We start from the raw sequence: 17,599 nt of genomic DNA, 5'->3' as shown, positions 1-17,599 counted from the left end.
TGGCACAGCAGTATATGGTATAGGGTGGGCCACCCTCTCAAACTGGGCTGACTTCAGAATAAAACCAATGTATGAGGAGGGTGTGATACAGGAAAAAAGGTGAAGATGCTAAACATTTTATTTCACAGGTTTTATTATTTCTGGAAATAAAAAAAAAAGCACAAACAGTGTCTATGGAGACAACAGGGGGGACAATAACGATTCAACTTAGATGAACAAAACAAGCCAGCAGACATAATTCCATCAGTATGAAAACAAGTGGAGCTCATATATTATTGATGAAAGTTGCTCTAAAGTGTGGGGTGTTTTGCTGTTTTGTTTTTTTTTTGTTTGTTTTGTTAATACAAAAACTTCCCATAATTCAAATCATGATGTTGTGTTGTGTCGCAACATTTCGTTTTAAATTAAACCAGGAAGGCCAGAGTGTCGCCGATGTCCACAGTGAGGCCATTGTCAGCCACTGTGACTTTCTTCTCATCCAGGTTGATGCTGAACACGGACTGAGGCGAGATAATGACTTTTCCCAGCTCCTCCTGTCCCAGCACGGGCACCCGACGGGGCCCCAGCAGGGGATCCTCGTACCTCATCAGCTTCACTTTGGAGAGATCTGGTGGGAGGAAGCGTGGCGACATGACGTATCAACTCAAGGTATCGACAAGCCCCTTTCAAAAATCTTTCATTCATTTTCAACCAAACAAAGTCCAAATTTGTTTGCTGCAACATGGACCGTGGTGGATAACCGACCTTTGATAAGTCTGTTAACCTTGGTGAGTCTGCGGACGACGCTGTCCCTGCTGTCCCCCTGTCTGATGTCGAGCTTGGTCGAGAAGAGGCCGTTGCACGGCTGAGGGTTGACCAGGGTCACACAAACTGCCGGCTGCCAACAAATTGCACAATTCAAATTTAACATGACCACATGTAACCTTGAGAAGCAATCCTTCACACGTGTGGTCACCTCAGATCTGAACACACAGTACGGTTGCCCCGGACAACAGTCTTCCTTTACTTTTTCGTCGGCTTCGGACGCAAACAAGATGTCGATCCTCTCCAGCTTCGTTAAGCATGAGAAATAAAGGAACACATGTCAGGCATCTTTGAGAGCCTAATCAGTCTTCAGAGGTGTCAACATACCTCGAGGGAATTGGTTAAGTAAACAAGGTTCTGCATCAAAACTGCCCGCTCGTCAAACTCCAGCTCGAGGTCCAAAACCCTGGGGCCGCTTTTTTCTAGGTTCTCCTGTGGAAAGCCGCATTCATGATAGGTGAACTCATTGTCATTTAAGTTTATGGGAAACAACTCTGACTCAATATATAACTCCATTGGGAATTAAATTGAGAGTTGCAGTGCAGTCGGTGAAAGGAATTAAAAAAACAAAAAAACAAAAAACACACACACACAATTGACTGCAAAATGGATATTGATGAAAAATGTGTGTATGAGGGGCAACAACAGAGAACAAAAAAAAACAACAAAGAGAAGAATAACATTTTGTATGGGTTTTTCCTCTTTTGTTGATAGCAACGATGTAGCCTGAAAACTATTGGAAATTATGGGGTTTTTTTTAGAATAAAAGAAAAGCTTTTCATTGTCCTCAGACAGACAGAAGACAAAACATATTTTGTTGAATGATTTTTTTTGTGCTCAAGGGATTTGTTGTTTTTTCATTTTTATTATTGTTTGAGAGGCCAGGTTATTTAGTTGAGGTTTAAAAAAAATAAATGAAGAAAAGTTTCAAATTTTATCCTTAATTTATTTGAATTAATGAATCAATTACTGTGGTGCCTTGAAATAAAAATTAACCAACTTGAATTTTTTGGGGGTGGCATGTGAGCAGTTGTTTCTCTATTTTTTATTTTACTTAAAAATTGGGATACGAAAGCTGGTTGGTGGCAGTGAACTTAACCCACTTCACAACAGTTTGGTGGGTAAAATGAATAAGTGAAAAAAAAAAGATGCTTAGGGTGTTTAATGTCAATCCCAATTGGAGTTTGCTTTCTAGAAAAACATAAAACAAAGAAAATTACACGTTGTGTATTTAAAACAATTATACAGCTTTGCCTTCAGGCCACTTAGCATAATGCTAACAAATGATGAAAATTCCATAGACTGGCTAAGAAATAAAACCATGCGGGGTGTTATAACGCTTTTAGCAATGGTTATTTGCCATAATATAGACAATAACTAATAGGCACGTCTTTTTATTTGTCAATATTACTGTGGCTTGAAGTATTTTTTTTAAACAGTCGTGACATATATAGAAGAATTTTGTACAATATGATAGAGTGCTATTTTCCATTGTTATAAAAAAAATATACTGTTTTTAATTTTGGGGGGAGACTAGGACAGATTAATGGCATTTTCATCAGGTCATGGAATGAGATAAATTCAAATCTCAAAGCACAGCAGTATTTTTTTTTTCCAAGAATTGAATGTGTTCACGCAAAATTGTTCAGATTACGAATATTTCACATCTAAAATAAGTAGAATGACCAAGAAATGAAAAATTGTTTCATTACAATTCATTTAAATGTGATTAATTAATTTAAGGGAAAAAAATCCATCTAAACTAAACAACAAATTGTCTCCAGAATGTAAATGCTTACAATAGAACAGAGCGGGCCGTTTTGTCTATCCCTTTTTGTTCATTCGAAGCAAATGAGCTGCCACAGTGTTGCTTGTGTACCTTGATCATGGCCACAAAGGGCATGACTCTCTTCATGTACTTCTTTAGCTCGGGTAGCGCACCAAGCTCGCTTGCTATCACCTTGTTGTCTGGAAGGACGCCATTGTTGCTCTACACGAAGAGGACAAACAAAGGCGCAATGTAGGCATTCATCTAACACAATGGGTGCGTGTGCTTGCGTGCGGTTGTGCGTGTGTGTGTGTTACCGACCTTGTAATGCTTTCCTAGCAGGGATAAGGCGCTGTGTTGCCATGTCGGATAGGTCTTGGCCACGTAGATGGTGCAGTGTGAAGGTTTGGTGGGGGGCTTTGACTCACCTTTCTGATCAAAGAATACAAAGTGATTAAATAATGAAAATTACATATACACCCGGATGCTGAAAAGAAATATTTACATAGTGTACGTAGGATCTGATTATGTGTACGCAGGTGCTTTTCAATAAATGAGAATATTATAGAAAGTTCACTTGCAAAAACTGGAAACTTGTGATAGTGAGTGATTGGTTTTCCAGATATCAAAGACGTGCACAAATATCACACAAAACTGACTTGTTTTTCTGAATTGGTTGGAATATTACGGAGCCCCTTAGGGGACATGTAAGAGAAAAAAAACAACTTTGCGTTCCCTTGCAAAGTTGTTTTTTTTTTTCCAGTGAATGTTTTTTTTTTTTTATGGGCATCTAGGTACTTCCGGGTCAGTTTGACTACCCTTGCCTCTAATGCGCGGCTGTTCGAGAGACGACACGTCAGAGGCGGCAATCATCATGGAGGAGGGCTTGGAACGTTTCTTGCGGTCAAGAGATGTCCCGGTGACATTATGCGCATCAAAAGCGACAAGGTACATACAATTCACTCTAACATAATTCCTTAATAATAGCAATATGGGTCCCTACTGTTAACTTTCTGTTTTGCATACTAGCATGCAAACTGTTTACCTTTTAAGTGGCAAGACAAGCATAAATTTTATTATTATTTTGTAGTATTATTACTACTGGTAAGAGTAACAGAGGTAAAAATACAGTGTGAAATTAACTCGGGGAGCGGTGAAGCTAGCATTTCTATCGAGTCTAGCTGCACTGTTTATGCTCTTACTGGATTGAAGATATTTTAACTCAAATTAAAAACTACGTTACAAAAATGGTAAATGTGCTGCCACTTCCAGATGTTTAATATTGAATACATTTAATTATGACTGTTGTGTGCGCCATTACTCATGTGAATATATACAAAATAAGTTTTTAAGTAAGTAAACATTGCAAGTATTTAATCCCATATTTCATATTTGCAGGTTGACATGGCAGTAATTTCCCTTTTGACTGACGAGCAATTGGGCAAATATATCACTTCCTACGGTGATCGAGTAGCTGTCGTTTGCTTTTGTTGACAGAAAATGCCTAGTGCTGATAATGAAACTCTCATCCAAAGATTCAGGGACAGAATAAGATCAAGGAAAAAACGTCTACTGAGTGGAACTCCATGTGTGCTCCAAAACCACGAGGAGGGAATGGCAAGACATAAAAATGTTTCTGCAAAAAAGAGTTTCGGGGAGTTTGAAATAGGATGGCTCAATTTTTATGGCAATGAATATCATCAAGTGAGGACAACCAACGGTAGCGGAACAAGGCATGCCATTATGGGAAAAACAGCAACTGTTGCTCAGATTTGTTGTGATGTAGTGTTAAAACATTCTGAATAGTTAAAAAATATTTGCTCTGTTACAATAGATGTGTTTTTCCACTTGCCATCCCATTTCCATCCAAAGGCTGTTTGTGAACAGATATCCTAACCTTGCCTTCTGTCAGGTACATTGATGTTTGGAAGAATTTGTGACTGCTAATAAAAATTTATTTATTTCAGTGAAACATGTTGCATTTTTTAAACACATGACACCACCTGCTGACCAGAGCAAGGAGTGACAATTATGTCATCATCTTTAACAGGCAAGTTTATCAAATCTCGATCGGGATAATACATACAATACAACTTTATTTGTACAGCGCATTTCACAACAGCTGTCTGCAGAAATAATCTTTCACATCCAGGATTCGAGGACAAACCCCTAAACGCTGCACAACTTCCATGTAGTAATTGCCAATCAACTTCGGGTCACTACTTGTTGTGTAAGCATTGAGCCACATTATTTTCTGACAAAAAAAACATCAATAGCACCACTGATGCAAATGCAAAAGGGCCTCAGTTTATCATATGAGTCCAGGTGCCAAATAAAGTTCGCCCTTGAGAGTCTCAGACGTCTTGGCTACCTTCACGACACGCCTCTCGCGTCCAACTTTTTCAGCACCAGACAAACATCCTCTTTCCTGACTAGAAGTCCATGTTTTCTGCATTTACTGTGCACCCAAGGGTATCCGTGTATCTGTCCGGAGTGCTGCAATTGACCGCTAGTAAAGTCAAACAGGACTGCCATTTCAGAGAACGTTTTACGATGAAATAGTCCGTTTTGTTTAGCACGCGCTTCAGATGTCTTTCACTTACTTGAAAACCGTGCTTAATATCCAGAACTGATTGTATGTCTTTGTATCTCAAGCCAACTTCAAAGTAAAATTCTATTAAACTCGCCAACGGGTGAACACGCTCCACTTTTGATGCGTTTGTTTACATGGAAGATGACCCGGAAGTACATAAACGCGCATTTAAAAAAATAATAAAATAAATTTAAAAAAAAAAAATCAACTTTGCATTCCCTCGCAAACTTTGCAAGGGAACGCAAATATTTTGCGAGGGAATGCAAAGTTTTTTTTTCCTCTTCCGTAGAATATTGTAGCGCAAACATATAATTAAATGACGTCTGATATGAAATTTGAAATATAATAACGCAGTATCAAATCCTGTCCTGTCCTGGGCCTGGAATTACACGTTTACACAGAACCACACCTCAGTGAAAGTGTGTACTTCACACACAGTCCCAAAGAGACATGTGCTATTTTGACTCAGAGAGGCAATGCTGTTCGACAAATATTTTCGTACGGGTAATTGACGGTAAACTTTCAGACAACCTTTGTTTCTGAACATTTTAATACATAAATTGCTGCCTCTGTACTTTTAAATTAAGATTGTTGAAGTCAGTTCTCCAGAATAACTGCCAAGTAAGACAACTATAGAAAACATTTTTGAATAATAAATACAGCCTAAATTAAACCCATAAATCTTAGGTCAGTGATCATCTCGGCCTCTTGCAAGTTCAAGTTACCACCAGAGAAATTGAACTCAGGTGTATGCCTGCATGGTACCTTATTTTTTGGGGGAAGCATGTATGCTTTGAGTCTCAGTCGAAGGTCGTGTGCCGTCTCCATCAGATACTGCGAGGAGCGGATGAGAATGTCATCCACTGGACCGGCTATGGGCCATGATGCCTTTGTCACAGAAGAAGCCTGTCGAGAGAGAGAGAGAAATGGACGCCGGCTACATTTAGATTTAAAAAGCAAAAACGGTCATTAGAATGACAAAACACAGAAGCCATTGTAGGAAATCAAACTTGTCAAGCCTCGGTTGTTGCTAGGTGATGATCAAAAATACACATCCCCAACACAGCAGACTTCTTTTGTACTCATACAGTAGAGTTTTGAAAATATTCTCAGCCCTCTGTGTTGTTAGGAACATGCACGATAAGTGTGCACCTCAATTTAAAAGTGGTATATTTGTGTGTATGTGAAGACAAGTGAGGAAGAGTGTTAGAAGTGGATACAATAAGCCGGGTTGATGGTGGGTGTACTCATGAATATAGTGTATATTAGCGCTGGTCTTTTATAAAAAAAAAAAAAAAACGTTGCTTCGGTGCCACGTCCTCCTTTCAAGTGTACAAAAGGAGTTGGACACATAGGCGTCAGAAAAGGATAAAAGTCAGGTTTGATCTGCCGGCCAGGATTCCGAGCAAATTTCTTACCTTTCCCAACAGACCCCAGGTGTACTCGCACAGGTGTGGACAGATGGGCGCCAGCAGCAGCGTCTGTCTCTCTATGAACTGGAAGACCAGCTCTCTGTGCATGCCTTCAATAGCCAACTCTCTGTACTTATCTTTGGCAGCCTGTAGGAAACGTTCATCATATTAATATTGGTTCTGGATGGATTTGGGACCTCCTTTTTCAGGGAATAAACAACTGTGAATTGCTTGGGAAGATGACTCAATTTTATTTACCTGGAACTCGAAGAAGCCGCACTTCAAAGCCTCTTTGAACATCATCCTGTCATAGTGTTGCTCCGTCTTCAAAATTCCAGAATTCATCTCGCTGGCCAAGACACAAAATGCTTTCAAGTTTAGGCTTGGTGATTCTTTAAAAAGAGCTGTTTTCAATGCAGCCTCTGAAATGATTCCAGACTGCCTCGCTCGCAGCTAGAGTCTGAAAATTCATTTTACTACAGCTTTTGGGGGAAATTTCAAATGAATATGCATGTGTGCCCACTGGTATGATCGGTTACTGCAAAAGTTATTGCACTACATAGACTTAAAAAATGCATCTGTTTTTTTACTAATTTTGTTAGCTTGTGGGTTCAAGATTTTAATATTCGTGTTACGCGACCGACACAGATAGCACCCTCACATGTGTCAAGAGTCAGACATAGATGCATGTAACTGCGAGAACCCTGTCATTTTTCAAAATATATTTTTTCAGCCTTGGATAATAAATATACCGGAAATGCTGTTACTTTTTTTTTTTTCTTTCCTTTCTTCCATATGTGTGGCTTATGGCCTGGTACCGGTCGGCAGCCCAGTGGTTGGTGACCACTACCTTAGATCATTCAGATGCTCCAAAATTTAAATGCAGAACAGATCATGAGGTTGGCATTGAGATAATTTTTGTTTTTGGCATTTCCGCAAATATTTACACTACTGGTCACTCTATAATTCAATTCTGCACCATTTGCCAAGCTGCCATTGTTTGGGACTAATGCACTAATGGTATCCTTAAATTGATTAATTAATCTCTGCGCTTGAGTGTTGAGGACCAAACGTTTATTTTGTTGTAGTGTCATGTTGCTGTCTTACTAGAGTGGCTCAAATTACTGGAGACAAATTTGTTGTATGCTTTGAACATACTTGGCCAATAAAAACGATTATGACAAGAAAAAGAGTTCTTCCGCGGCCACTCATTTTGCCAGTGTTATGCTGGCATTGTTATGTGTGCGGGTTCGCACCTGCCTGTCAAACGTGCAATTAAAAGACGCAACCTATGCTTGACAAAATCACATAGCATGATTTAATTAATCAATTTGTATGTACTCCACTCAGAAAGCTCAAAATTTATTTTGTGGCTATTTTGCCTAGTTAGCGGATCAGCCCGTTTTTGCAGTGAAAACTTTCAGTAAAGCCAGACTGAAGCGTGTAATTGATTCACAACTACCGGTACTCCCCTACTTGTGCTCATCTTGTGCCCCTGGTATCATCTTAAATGTACAGCAGCGTCTACCTGGCGAAAACACGGTCGTTGAAGGTGTCTGCGGATCCGGTCCTCAGATTGTTCTGGTTGGCGATCATCTCCTTCACCCACTCCAGCCAGGTGTAAAGGCGCAGGATGCCGGCATCCGCCATGGTCTCCACAAAGTTGGCATCCTCCACCGTGTCACCTGCGTCAGCCAGAGCCAGACGCATACCTAAGATAGAACAACAAGGTTGAGGACCCTACTGTTTACCATAACTCCTCAAAAAGTGGCCGGGTACTTCTATTTGATACGTCAACGACTACCAGAGTACAAATAATACCTCGCGATTCACGGGGAATGGAGAACAAGCTTTATCATGGAAAAGAAAAAAGATATTTTTCCCAATTTTAATAGTTAAACTGTAACTATAATCCTCAACCTCTGATCCCAAAACAGTTTTGTTTCCTTCCTCATCTTACAACATTACCCTTAAAAGTAATGCATCACTATCAGCATACTTTGGGGGGATCAGTTAGCCAAGGTAAAGGGATTTACATCTTTCTTTTTTGCCCTGAGAGGGGGCAAGGGGAGCAGTCTATTTGGGGCAAAGCATCTCATTGTTCAAAGGAAGACGCAGCCGGCATCGAGACGAGGCATGGTGTCCATCAGAGTGGGAGGGGTCACTATTTGCGGAAAGGTGCTAATTCACACATAGGCAAACATGAAGACAAATGACTTCATCTCTTCATCAGCAAAATGACTGTCAACTTGAGACTCCTGCAAATACCCAGCGGACACAATTTCCAGCCAGGAGACATCTTCATCAAGACATGTTCTAATGAGACATCACGATAAAAGTGATGCCACCAGGATATCCCTCCCACCCTTCTTGCCCACCCTCAGCCAGAAAATCTTTGCTCAGACACACGCACACATGCGCACGCACATGCGCATGCACGCACACGCGCTCACACGCACCCGCACACACTGTTGATCCCACAGCTGTCTGAACCGCAAAGCACCAATAGACAGAAAACCGTCTTCCGGGCCCTCTGTCTCCATCTACAGGCGTAAGCCGTCAGTCGACGCCCGACAGGAATCAGATGGGCCGTGCACTTGAAATGTCTGTCTGCTGTCAGAACATGAGATTCTTTACTCCCACCGCGGGCTTCCAGACAGACAACGCAACATGCTCATCTATCTATTATTCAACTCCCTCAAACCAAAAGGAAGTGAGAGGAAAACAGGGTATCAGAGGGTTATAAAATCAAGGCGATACGCTCTCCAAGGCACAAATATTAAATAATTAATAGCTAAAAAGGACATTAAAACAGGACATTTTTAACTGTCATCTATCATGTTTTTCTAATGGACTTGCATATGGAATCAGAGCCATTTAATAGCTAAATTGCAAATCAAACAAATTAAATGATCATACAGGAAGTCGTTTCTAATAGGGCAGTAAATTATATCTGGCAGAGACCCGCATCTCATTAGGAATATAAATGATGCTGTTTATTTTCTAACTAAATATTTATTGTGTAATAACGTGTAATGACTCAGGCGCTTGGCAGATGTTTCATTGATCTTGAAAATTGTCGAGAGCAAAGGAAAAAAACCAACAACAAAAAAACGTCACTCAAGTTAAATGAAGATGGAGTTAAATGAGGACTGGAGGAGTTTGATGTTTTCCTTGTTGAACATATGCTAGTAACTTCTGAGTGATGCTTTCACATGTGTTATATTGAGTGATTTAAATTCAAAGACAGCAGCTAAAGCATAGATCCAAAATAAATGACTTGTCTCATAACCAAGTTTTGAACGTTTTTGTTGAATTCATTATCACCCCCAAATTCAATTTGTCAAGTGTGTGGAGAATAAAAAATGCTGCGGAGATGAAGCGATATGGCAAGGAGGAGTCAGAGTACCGTCTGCTGAGAACTTTTTGATGGCTTGGCTCAGAGTGAGGAAGTTTCCGGTTGATTTGGACATCTGGTGGACAAGAAAAACAGATGGTAACGCCACACCCCACAGATTCCCACAGAGAATTCCATCAAAAGCAGTGTACCATCGCTTAACCGTGACTAGTTTGTTTGATTAAATATGACAAATCACATCATTAAAATTTGACGCACCTTCTCAGAATTGAGGAGCAGATGCCCGTTGGCTCGCACAGCCTGTGGCCACTTCCCACTGTGGACAATAGAGGGCGACGTTGGCGGTGGTATGAATAAAGTTTATAATTTAAAAAATAATTTTCTCAGCCATTTCTGGAAACAATTTAAGCTTTTCCGCTTCCGTTAAGGGTTTCACTCTATACCCACCCGTAATATAAAGAGACTTTTTTTTAAATATATGGCTCTCCCTCTTCCACACAACACTCTTTAAACAATTTTTAACTTTAAGGGAGACAGAAATCATGGTTGGTACTGTAGTCTCCATGCACCTTTAAGAGGCGGGTTGGGGTGACACTGTGACACTGCTGAGCAAGTCTGGGCCTGGGCTGCAGCCAACGGCAGCTGCTGCACTCGTGTTCTCATTGTGTTTGTAAGTTTTACAATTCTCTTGGTGTTCAATAAACAGCTGCGTGCATCAACGGCATTGGCTCTCCTATCCCACAAGCAAGGGCAATACAGCAAGTAATTATAATAATAAATAAAACATAAAACAAAAACAATAAATTGCAGAATTCTGTGACATAGTGGGGATTTCTGCTAAGATAAAATAAAAAAAATAAAAAGACTGTACAGCCTACCTATCATTGGGCCACATGGCCACATGGTTGTAGAGGTAGTAAGATAAGTGGTTGGGTACCAGGTCCTTTCCAGACACGCGCACGTCCACCGGGTACCAATACTCAAACTCCCTCCTGAGCCTCTGAAGATGCTCTTTCGGGATGTCAGTCTTCGGAAATGGGGATGTTTTGAAAAAGATAAAGTCCCACACCTCCTTGGTCATCTGATGTGGTCTGAGACACATATATACACACAGAAGAAACGATTATATAATCAATTCCGTGTGTATGATGCGTTTCTTTGGTACATGTCGTGATTTGTGTCCTCACTTGATGCCCAGTGGCGAGGCCCCCTGTCCATTGAGCACACCTCCCTGGAGGAGATGAGCCACAGTGTAGTAGGCCATGTAGATGGTGGAGTCCGAGAGGGACTCAATCAGCCACTGTTCGTCCCAAGGTAGCCGCGTTCCTATAGCAACCAAAGCACAAACATGCATGACACACTGATATGATTATGTACACACATAAACAAAGGCATTAAAAGGAAAGCAGGCTTATGTCAAAGCAGGGGGAAATAAGCTTGAGAAAACCATAAAAAAGGAAAAAATAGAAACCTACAAATTGATTTAAGAGTATTCCTGGCAAAGGAAGATAAGCCACTGTCGGTTTGTATAGTTGTAACGTACAAAAAGGCATTCACTCCCTTTCAGGTGTATAAAAACATGTTAGCCGCAGTGTCTCGTCTGTCAACAGCCTTTTAGTCAATTTCAGTCAGTAGTAGACCATCGCAAGATGGCTTTATGTACTCGCTCATGGAAAGTTCCACTTGAAAGCTGAAAAAGTAAAAGTTCTCCTCTTTATAGTGACGTGCTGACACTGATGGATGGTCATGGACTAGACTATGAAGAAAAGAAAGCTAAAAAATTGCTCTGCTGCTGCAAAACATAAAACAGTTGATGCAATCGCTCAATTGATTAAATTCTTTATGAGCAATAGCATTTTTTATAATGAATTAGAGTCAATCAAGCTAAGACCTAATGAGAAAAATGGTCAATTAGTTTTGGTACACTTGAGCTGAACACTTACCAAGCCCGTAAGTACGTGAGCAGGCATGTTCCTGTAACCATGCCAAAGTAGCCTCAAAGTTTCTCCTTGTCTCATCACAAAATCTGGGCAGAACGGAATACATGAGCAAAGTACAATTATATTAAATCCATTTGGTAAGCCAGCAAGAGGCATAAAATGTATGTGTCAAATGATTTCAGCGCTTTGGTCATACGTCTCTAAAGACTTGAGGACTTCATTGGCCTGCTTTTTCCATTCAGCATCGCCGTAGTCCAAATACCTGAGATACAAATTTGCTGATTTGAATAATGCTCACAATATTCAGTTCCATAAGTTGCGCTCAGTTCATGTCACTCACCACTGATCACAGAGCGCCACCACACATTCGTCAGCCGAACGCGACATGACCTGTTTTTCTGGCTCCATGTAGATGCAGGCCTCGCCCTGAAAACCAGCGATGCTTAGGAGTCAACATTTTTGGGATACAAATTAATCAGTTAACAGTACTTTAATGAAACCATATACATTACAAAGAGGCCCCATACAGAACCGGTCCTACCTTTTCTACCATCATCTTCTGAATAGGCTTCTTCACATCCTGGACCTTCTGCCCGTTGTAGCCGTCAACCAACATGATCTGAGGGGATTAATTCATCAGTATAATAGACAGTAAAAATTGAAGATGTGAACCCTAATTACGATTGGGTAAATAATGATGTGAATGAGTGCTGCTCAGTGGATAAAGGGTTTTGCATCACGATTAACCCACAACACAAATCAATCCCCACATACAATGTAGGACTAAAGATAATCAGTGTTGGTAGTAAGGCAACCTAGTGGTTAGAACGTCAGCCTCTCAGTTCTGAGATTTGAGATTTGAATCGCGGCGCTGGCCTTCCTGTCTGGAGTTTGCATGTTATTCCAAGTAGTTGGGCTCCCTCTCGCATCCCCAAAACAAGGTTCATTTAAAAAAAAAAAAAAAATGGAAGCGTTTCCTCCGGGTACTCCGGTTTCCTCCCACATTCCACAAACATGCATGGCAGGCCGATTGAACACTCTAAATTGCCCCTAGGTATGAGTGTGAGCGCGGATGGTTGTTCGTCTATGTGTGCCCTGCGATTGGCTGGCAACCAGTTCAGTGTGTGTCCCCGCCTACTGCCCGAAGACAGCTGGGATAGGCTCCAGCACGCCCCGCGACCCTAGTGAGGAGAAGCGGTATTGAAAATGGATGGATGGACGGAAAAAAAATGGAAGCCTCAAAACTGCCCATAGGTGTGAATGTGAGTGTGAATGGCTGGAAATCTTCATTTGCAATGCGATTGAGGCGTGCCCGTCTCCAAATTGGTCAGATGGATAATCTATGCGGATTATGTGTTCTTAATGAAGTGTCCAGAGACATTCATTTACATATATTCCTTGTGAGAGATACCCAACATGTATTATATCATTAGATAGAGAAACAGTCAGACAAGGTGGACTAACCCCTTCATAGAATCCCTTCAGGTAGACTTTCTCCTTAGCCTCGGCCAGCTTCTCCTTGTCGTTCTGGCTTTGGATCTTCAGCTCATCACAGACCAGCGGGGCAGATAAATTTCCATATCCTGGGATGTCTATAATGGGAATCTGAAATACAGGCATACACATACCAGCTTTACAACTACAATTGATGAGTTTAAGATGACATATCTGAGGAGATGATCTTACCGGCTCAAAAGGCAGCACCATCTTGTCCTCAATTCCATACTTCTCCCTCAGGGCCTACGGAATATACACATTCAGTTTAAGATTAACAAGCTTTGGTAGGATAAATGTGACGTTTTCTCCACTGAACTTGAAGAGTTTCTGTTATTGAGGTGACGCAGTGTACAAAAATTGGCAACTTACCTGTTTTTTCTTGACATCTCTGAGAGCAGTGATGTCATCAGGGGCATCAGAAGGCACGCTGGTAACTACACCCGTGCCTGATGGAACCCAAACAAAAGAGAAAAGCTGTTACATTTAGGACAAATTTAATGCTGCACTACTCCGCTATTTGGTGTCACAGTACACCAAAGACGAGCTGCTGTCTAACTGCGCGTGATGAGCACTGTGATGAACATTTCCGAAGAGGAAAAGGTAAATAAAGCTGCTTGGGAAGCCACTGAAATGTCACTGCACGAAAACCATCCGTGTTTAACACACCTCATTGCATCCCCTAACCTTTAAAAACAGGTGGACCTGAGGGTAATTAGTTTGATTCTGACATTTAACTTTTTCCAAAGAGAAAAACACTGGTGTGCAAGTTTGAATGCTTAATTGTTTTGGATTCACTTTCTTGTACCTTTGTCTTCCTTGATGGTGAGCATGGGCAGAGCGTAGATGACCTTGTAGGACGTCAGGGGAGCGCTCAGGGCGCAGCCGAGGATGTCCTGCGAGTAAAAATGTTTTGCGTGTCAATGGACTGCAGTGAAAGTCAATGTTTTAAAGGGCACCGCTATTGCTTTTATAAGTATTGACGACAACTTTTGCAAAGATGGCTGCCATTGTCATGCAGTGATGACATAAGGGTGGCTGTTTTTTTCCAGTAAGGAATCAGTTTGAGTGGGCATAGGTACGGTGAACAGTGATTCACCCTTTACGACACCCCAGACATACGAAGCTGTCGGCGCACAATTAACTATTATATGACGCGGCGTAAGAAAAAGTAGTCACGCAGTACTTACTGTTCTTGAGATTGTTTCATATCCATGGCTTACAAAACTTTTTCATACAAATATTTACTGCAATAATGATCTATATGATCACATGAACCAAGCCTTGTAACACACCCATAATTAAAAATCTGCATACCTGTCCCAGCATTTCCATGACTACAGGGACCACACCATTCTCCTTTGTGAAGCCCTGGAAGGACATGTTCCTGGCAGACCTCCTAGTACAGATGAAGACATCCCCGCTGGTGGTCTCAAAGGCCACGTAGTTCATGTCTGGCCTCACCCAGCAGTTGGTTTGACCAAACATGGTCTCCGGCCTCAGGGTTGCGGCCACCAGGTAGATGTTCTTTCCTTTCATGGCGCTGCAGGGAGGACGGCGTCAATAATGTACTTCACTTTTAAGAAATTTAAAGTAGTAATGTTTGTTACCTGCTGTAAAAAACTTTGGACTTGAATTTGGCTGTGTACGGCTCAACAATCTTCATCTTGATGAGTGTGTACTCCTGAGGTCCTACTCCCTACACGTGAGGTGAAAAGAAATATAACAATATCATATGATAAATAGTATATGTTCATAAACCTTCTCCCAGGTTAAATTCAACAACAAACCTGAACCTTTTTTTTAATAAAGCTCTTATTTTATGAAAACGCTATTCTTGTTTCTCATAGCAACAGGTAAGCGTACCTCTCCTGTCTGCCTGTCATGGTCCATACATGGTTGTCCATCCTTGGGGGAGTAGATGGTATACCTGAAAAAATATTCACAAATATAAACTGACATCCAACAAACACTGATTGTTTTCATTTCACCTTTTGCCAAAATTAATCTTTTTTCTCTCTTTCAGGGTGACAAACTGCCAGCGGACAAAGGAGTCATAGAAAGGGTTCACGTCTGTGGTGATAAATGAGCGCCGCCAGTCCACCTGGGAGATCACAGGGCACATTTAATAACCTTTCAATGTGTTTAAAACAAACAAACAAAAAAAGACTCTGCAAAAGATGATTTTGTACCTTGACGCCCATCATTTTGAGATCCTTAATAGCCAGAGGAGGGAAATATTCCAGCCAGTGTTCAGCATTGGCGAACTTGGTAATGTCGTGGTCTGTCAGGCCAAGAGATCTCATGATGTTCCACTGGAAAGTGGCGGAACCGGATTTGGCCACAGCTTTACTCTGACAGGAAAAGCCAATTACAATATGGCAGAAACTACAACAACATAATAATAGTGTAATTGTTATTTGACTTCATATTTCCAACAACATAGTATCAAAAATTCAGCCGTTATGATAAAAACAAAAACATTAAAGGTGAAACCCTCACTCGTATTGGCAGTTTGACATTTGCTAATATGCTTAATTTTTTGGAATCTACCGTCAATTATTTCCTGCATAAAAAAAGTATCTGTTTGCTGTTTTTGTCCTCATGCCAAAGCAATGCGCTTCTTTGGTGCCATCTGGTGGAATGCTGCGTTCGAGTCAATGGGTTAACAACAGAGTCAAAGAACGAATTTGATTATAGTGACAACACATTTTTTGAGTCATTATTTGAGGCAGGTGTATATGTGTCTAAAGTGGATGACGCCTCCACCCAAAGGCTAATAGTGACAATTAGAAGCCATATATACACCTAAAAGGCATCTCAAATTCAGACCTTTTTGCCCTTGGCTTTGTCCTTGATGATGATTTCATCACACGTTTTTGGCTTCTCCTTCTCCTCTTCCTCCTCGTCTGGAAACTGGGGCGGATTTCCATACAGTTCCAACTCCCGCTTGAGCTTGTCCGCACAGGCCTTTGTGAAAAAGATGATGATGTTTTGTTTTGTTTCTTGCAGTGTTAAACACTGCACGTACGAGACAATCTTGAGGAACTCACTTTGATCGGCATGCCTGTGCAGTGGAGACCAAATGGGAAAAGGCATTTCTTCCCTTTCAAGGACTGGTAGCCAACCGCAAACTGAGAAATCATAACATAGATGAGATGCATTTCCATGTTCAGGCCTTCTTTCCCTTCCTAAATAATTGGAATTTACCTCACACTTCGACAAGCTGAATGTGTGACCAAGATGCAATCTCCCATTCATGTAAGGGTAGGGGAAGGTGACAAAATACTTGTTTTTGCTGTGAAATAGAGTTATTGATTAAAATCTGGGAGGAAAAGTATGAGCCATAACATTGCATCACTGAATGAATATTTAAATGTGAAATAGAACACCTTTCATCCATTTTCTATATCGACTGTGCTTATAAATGCCATGGGAATTAATCCTCCAAAGCCAAATGCAGAGTATTATGCAAGTATTATGTCAAGCCCTTTGAGAAATTTAACATAAAGGATCCTCTTACTGTGCACTTTCCCCAATTGTGGTCGCTGCATCATTCTCAAACGTTTTGTCTTTCTCCCATTTAGCCTGCATTTCCAGCTCAATCTTTCTCAAAAAGTCCAACTTTGCGGTTCCCTTGCGTTCCTGCAAAGACATGGTAAGCAAAATGTACACAAAAACAGTGGAAGCTTGAAATTAATCAATGCGTTTCTAAACGCCAGCGGGGGGGGGGCTAGAAAATTTCATACGGAATATCAAACTTTAGTGTCGTTCCTTAGAGTAGGGTCCTGTCGTCGCAGTACTTCGACTGACGAGCTGTTTGCTAGCTGACACACAGTTGCTAAAAGCTACAGCATGTCAATGTAGTGCAAAAAAGCCCACGCTAGCTATTTACGCCGATTTTTGGGGGTTGGGTAATACTTACCAAAGAACAAACTTACCGTCATTTTGGCAAAACCGATATGTTATTCTGTTGCTTCGTCAAAAATAAACTCTAGCGCTAAACAAGCAGCAAAGGCAAAGGAAACCCACGCCACCGATGCCCGGCTGATGACACCAAGCCACTCGCAATTAATTCTGGGAGATGGAGTCCATAGTTTTGGTTAGACGTATTACTCTTGCTATCCGGGAAAGTTAATGTCTTGCTGAATTTTATTTAAAAAAGGAGGAGAACGTGTTTATTTTATCATCAAATCACAGTCTTCTGGGAGTATATTAGTGATTTACAGT

The 17,599-nt window shown here is 41.0% G+C and overlaps 1 protein-coding gene across 1 annotated transcript; it reads right to left on the bottom strand.

The window, feature by feature from the left end:
* Positions 1–133: 133 nt before the first annotated feature.
* Positions 134–17,461, bottom strand: lars1b (leucyl-tRNA synthetase 1b). Its single transcript, XM_088279486.1, has 32 exons — positions 17,311–17,461; positions 16,893–17,014; positions 16,580–16,667; positions 16,423–16,503; positions 16,202–16,339; positions 15,562–15,723; positions 15,361–15,473; positions 15,236–15,299; positions 14,980–15,068; positions 14,687–14,912; positions 14,178–14,265; positions 13,742–13,818; positions 13,562–13,615; positions 13,340–13,480; positions 12,417–12,494; positions 12,216–12,301; positions 12,072–12,137; positions 11,879–11,961; positions 11,123–11,261; positions 10,814–11,026; positions 10,194–10,251; positions 9,987–10,050; positions 8,106–8,289; positions 6,836–6,926; positions 6,584–6,724; positions 5,931–6,071; positions 2,894–3,004; positions 2,684–2,794; positions 1,132–1,236; positions 956–1,051; positions 745–877; positions 134–607 (listed from the first exon to the last, which is right to left on the bottom strand). Exons 1-32 carry the CDS (start codon positions 17,314–17,316, stop codon positions 405–407), a joined length of 3,552 nt encoding a protein of 1,183 aa, XP_088135612.1. The 5' UTR covers positions 17,317–17,461; the 3' UTR covers positions 134–404.
* Between the last annotated feature and the right edge of the window lie 138 nt (positions 17,462–17,599).

This window comes from Idiotropiscis lumnitzeri, chromosome 17, assembly GCF_059441095.1.
Source record: "Idiotropiscis lumnitzeri isolate Australia: NSW breed Sydney's pygmy pipehorse chromosome 17, RoL_Ilum_1.0, whole genome shotgun sequence".
NCBI lineage: Eukaryota > Metazoa > Chordata > Actinopteri > Syngnathiformes > Syngnathidae > Idiotropiscis > Idiotropiscis lumnitzeri.
Note: the sequence above shows the minus strand (reverse complement) of the source record. Positions and strands in the feature narration are given on the sequence as shown.

What these genes read in the sequence shown, in the direction of transcription:
- lars1b (XM_088279486.1), bottom strand. An exon ending in TGAAGGGATTCTATGAAGGG is followed by an intron (nt 12,495 to 13,339) that starts GTTAGTCCACCT and finishes TAATCCCCTCAG; the next exon opens with ATCATGTTGGTTGACGGCTA. An exon ending in CAAAAAGTTCTCAGCAGACG is followed by an intron (nt 8,290 to 9,986) that starts GTACTCTGACTC and finishes GTTCTATCTTAG; the next exon opens with GTATGCGTCTGGCTCTGGCT.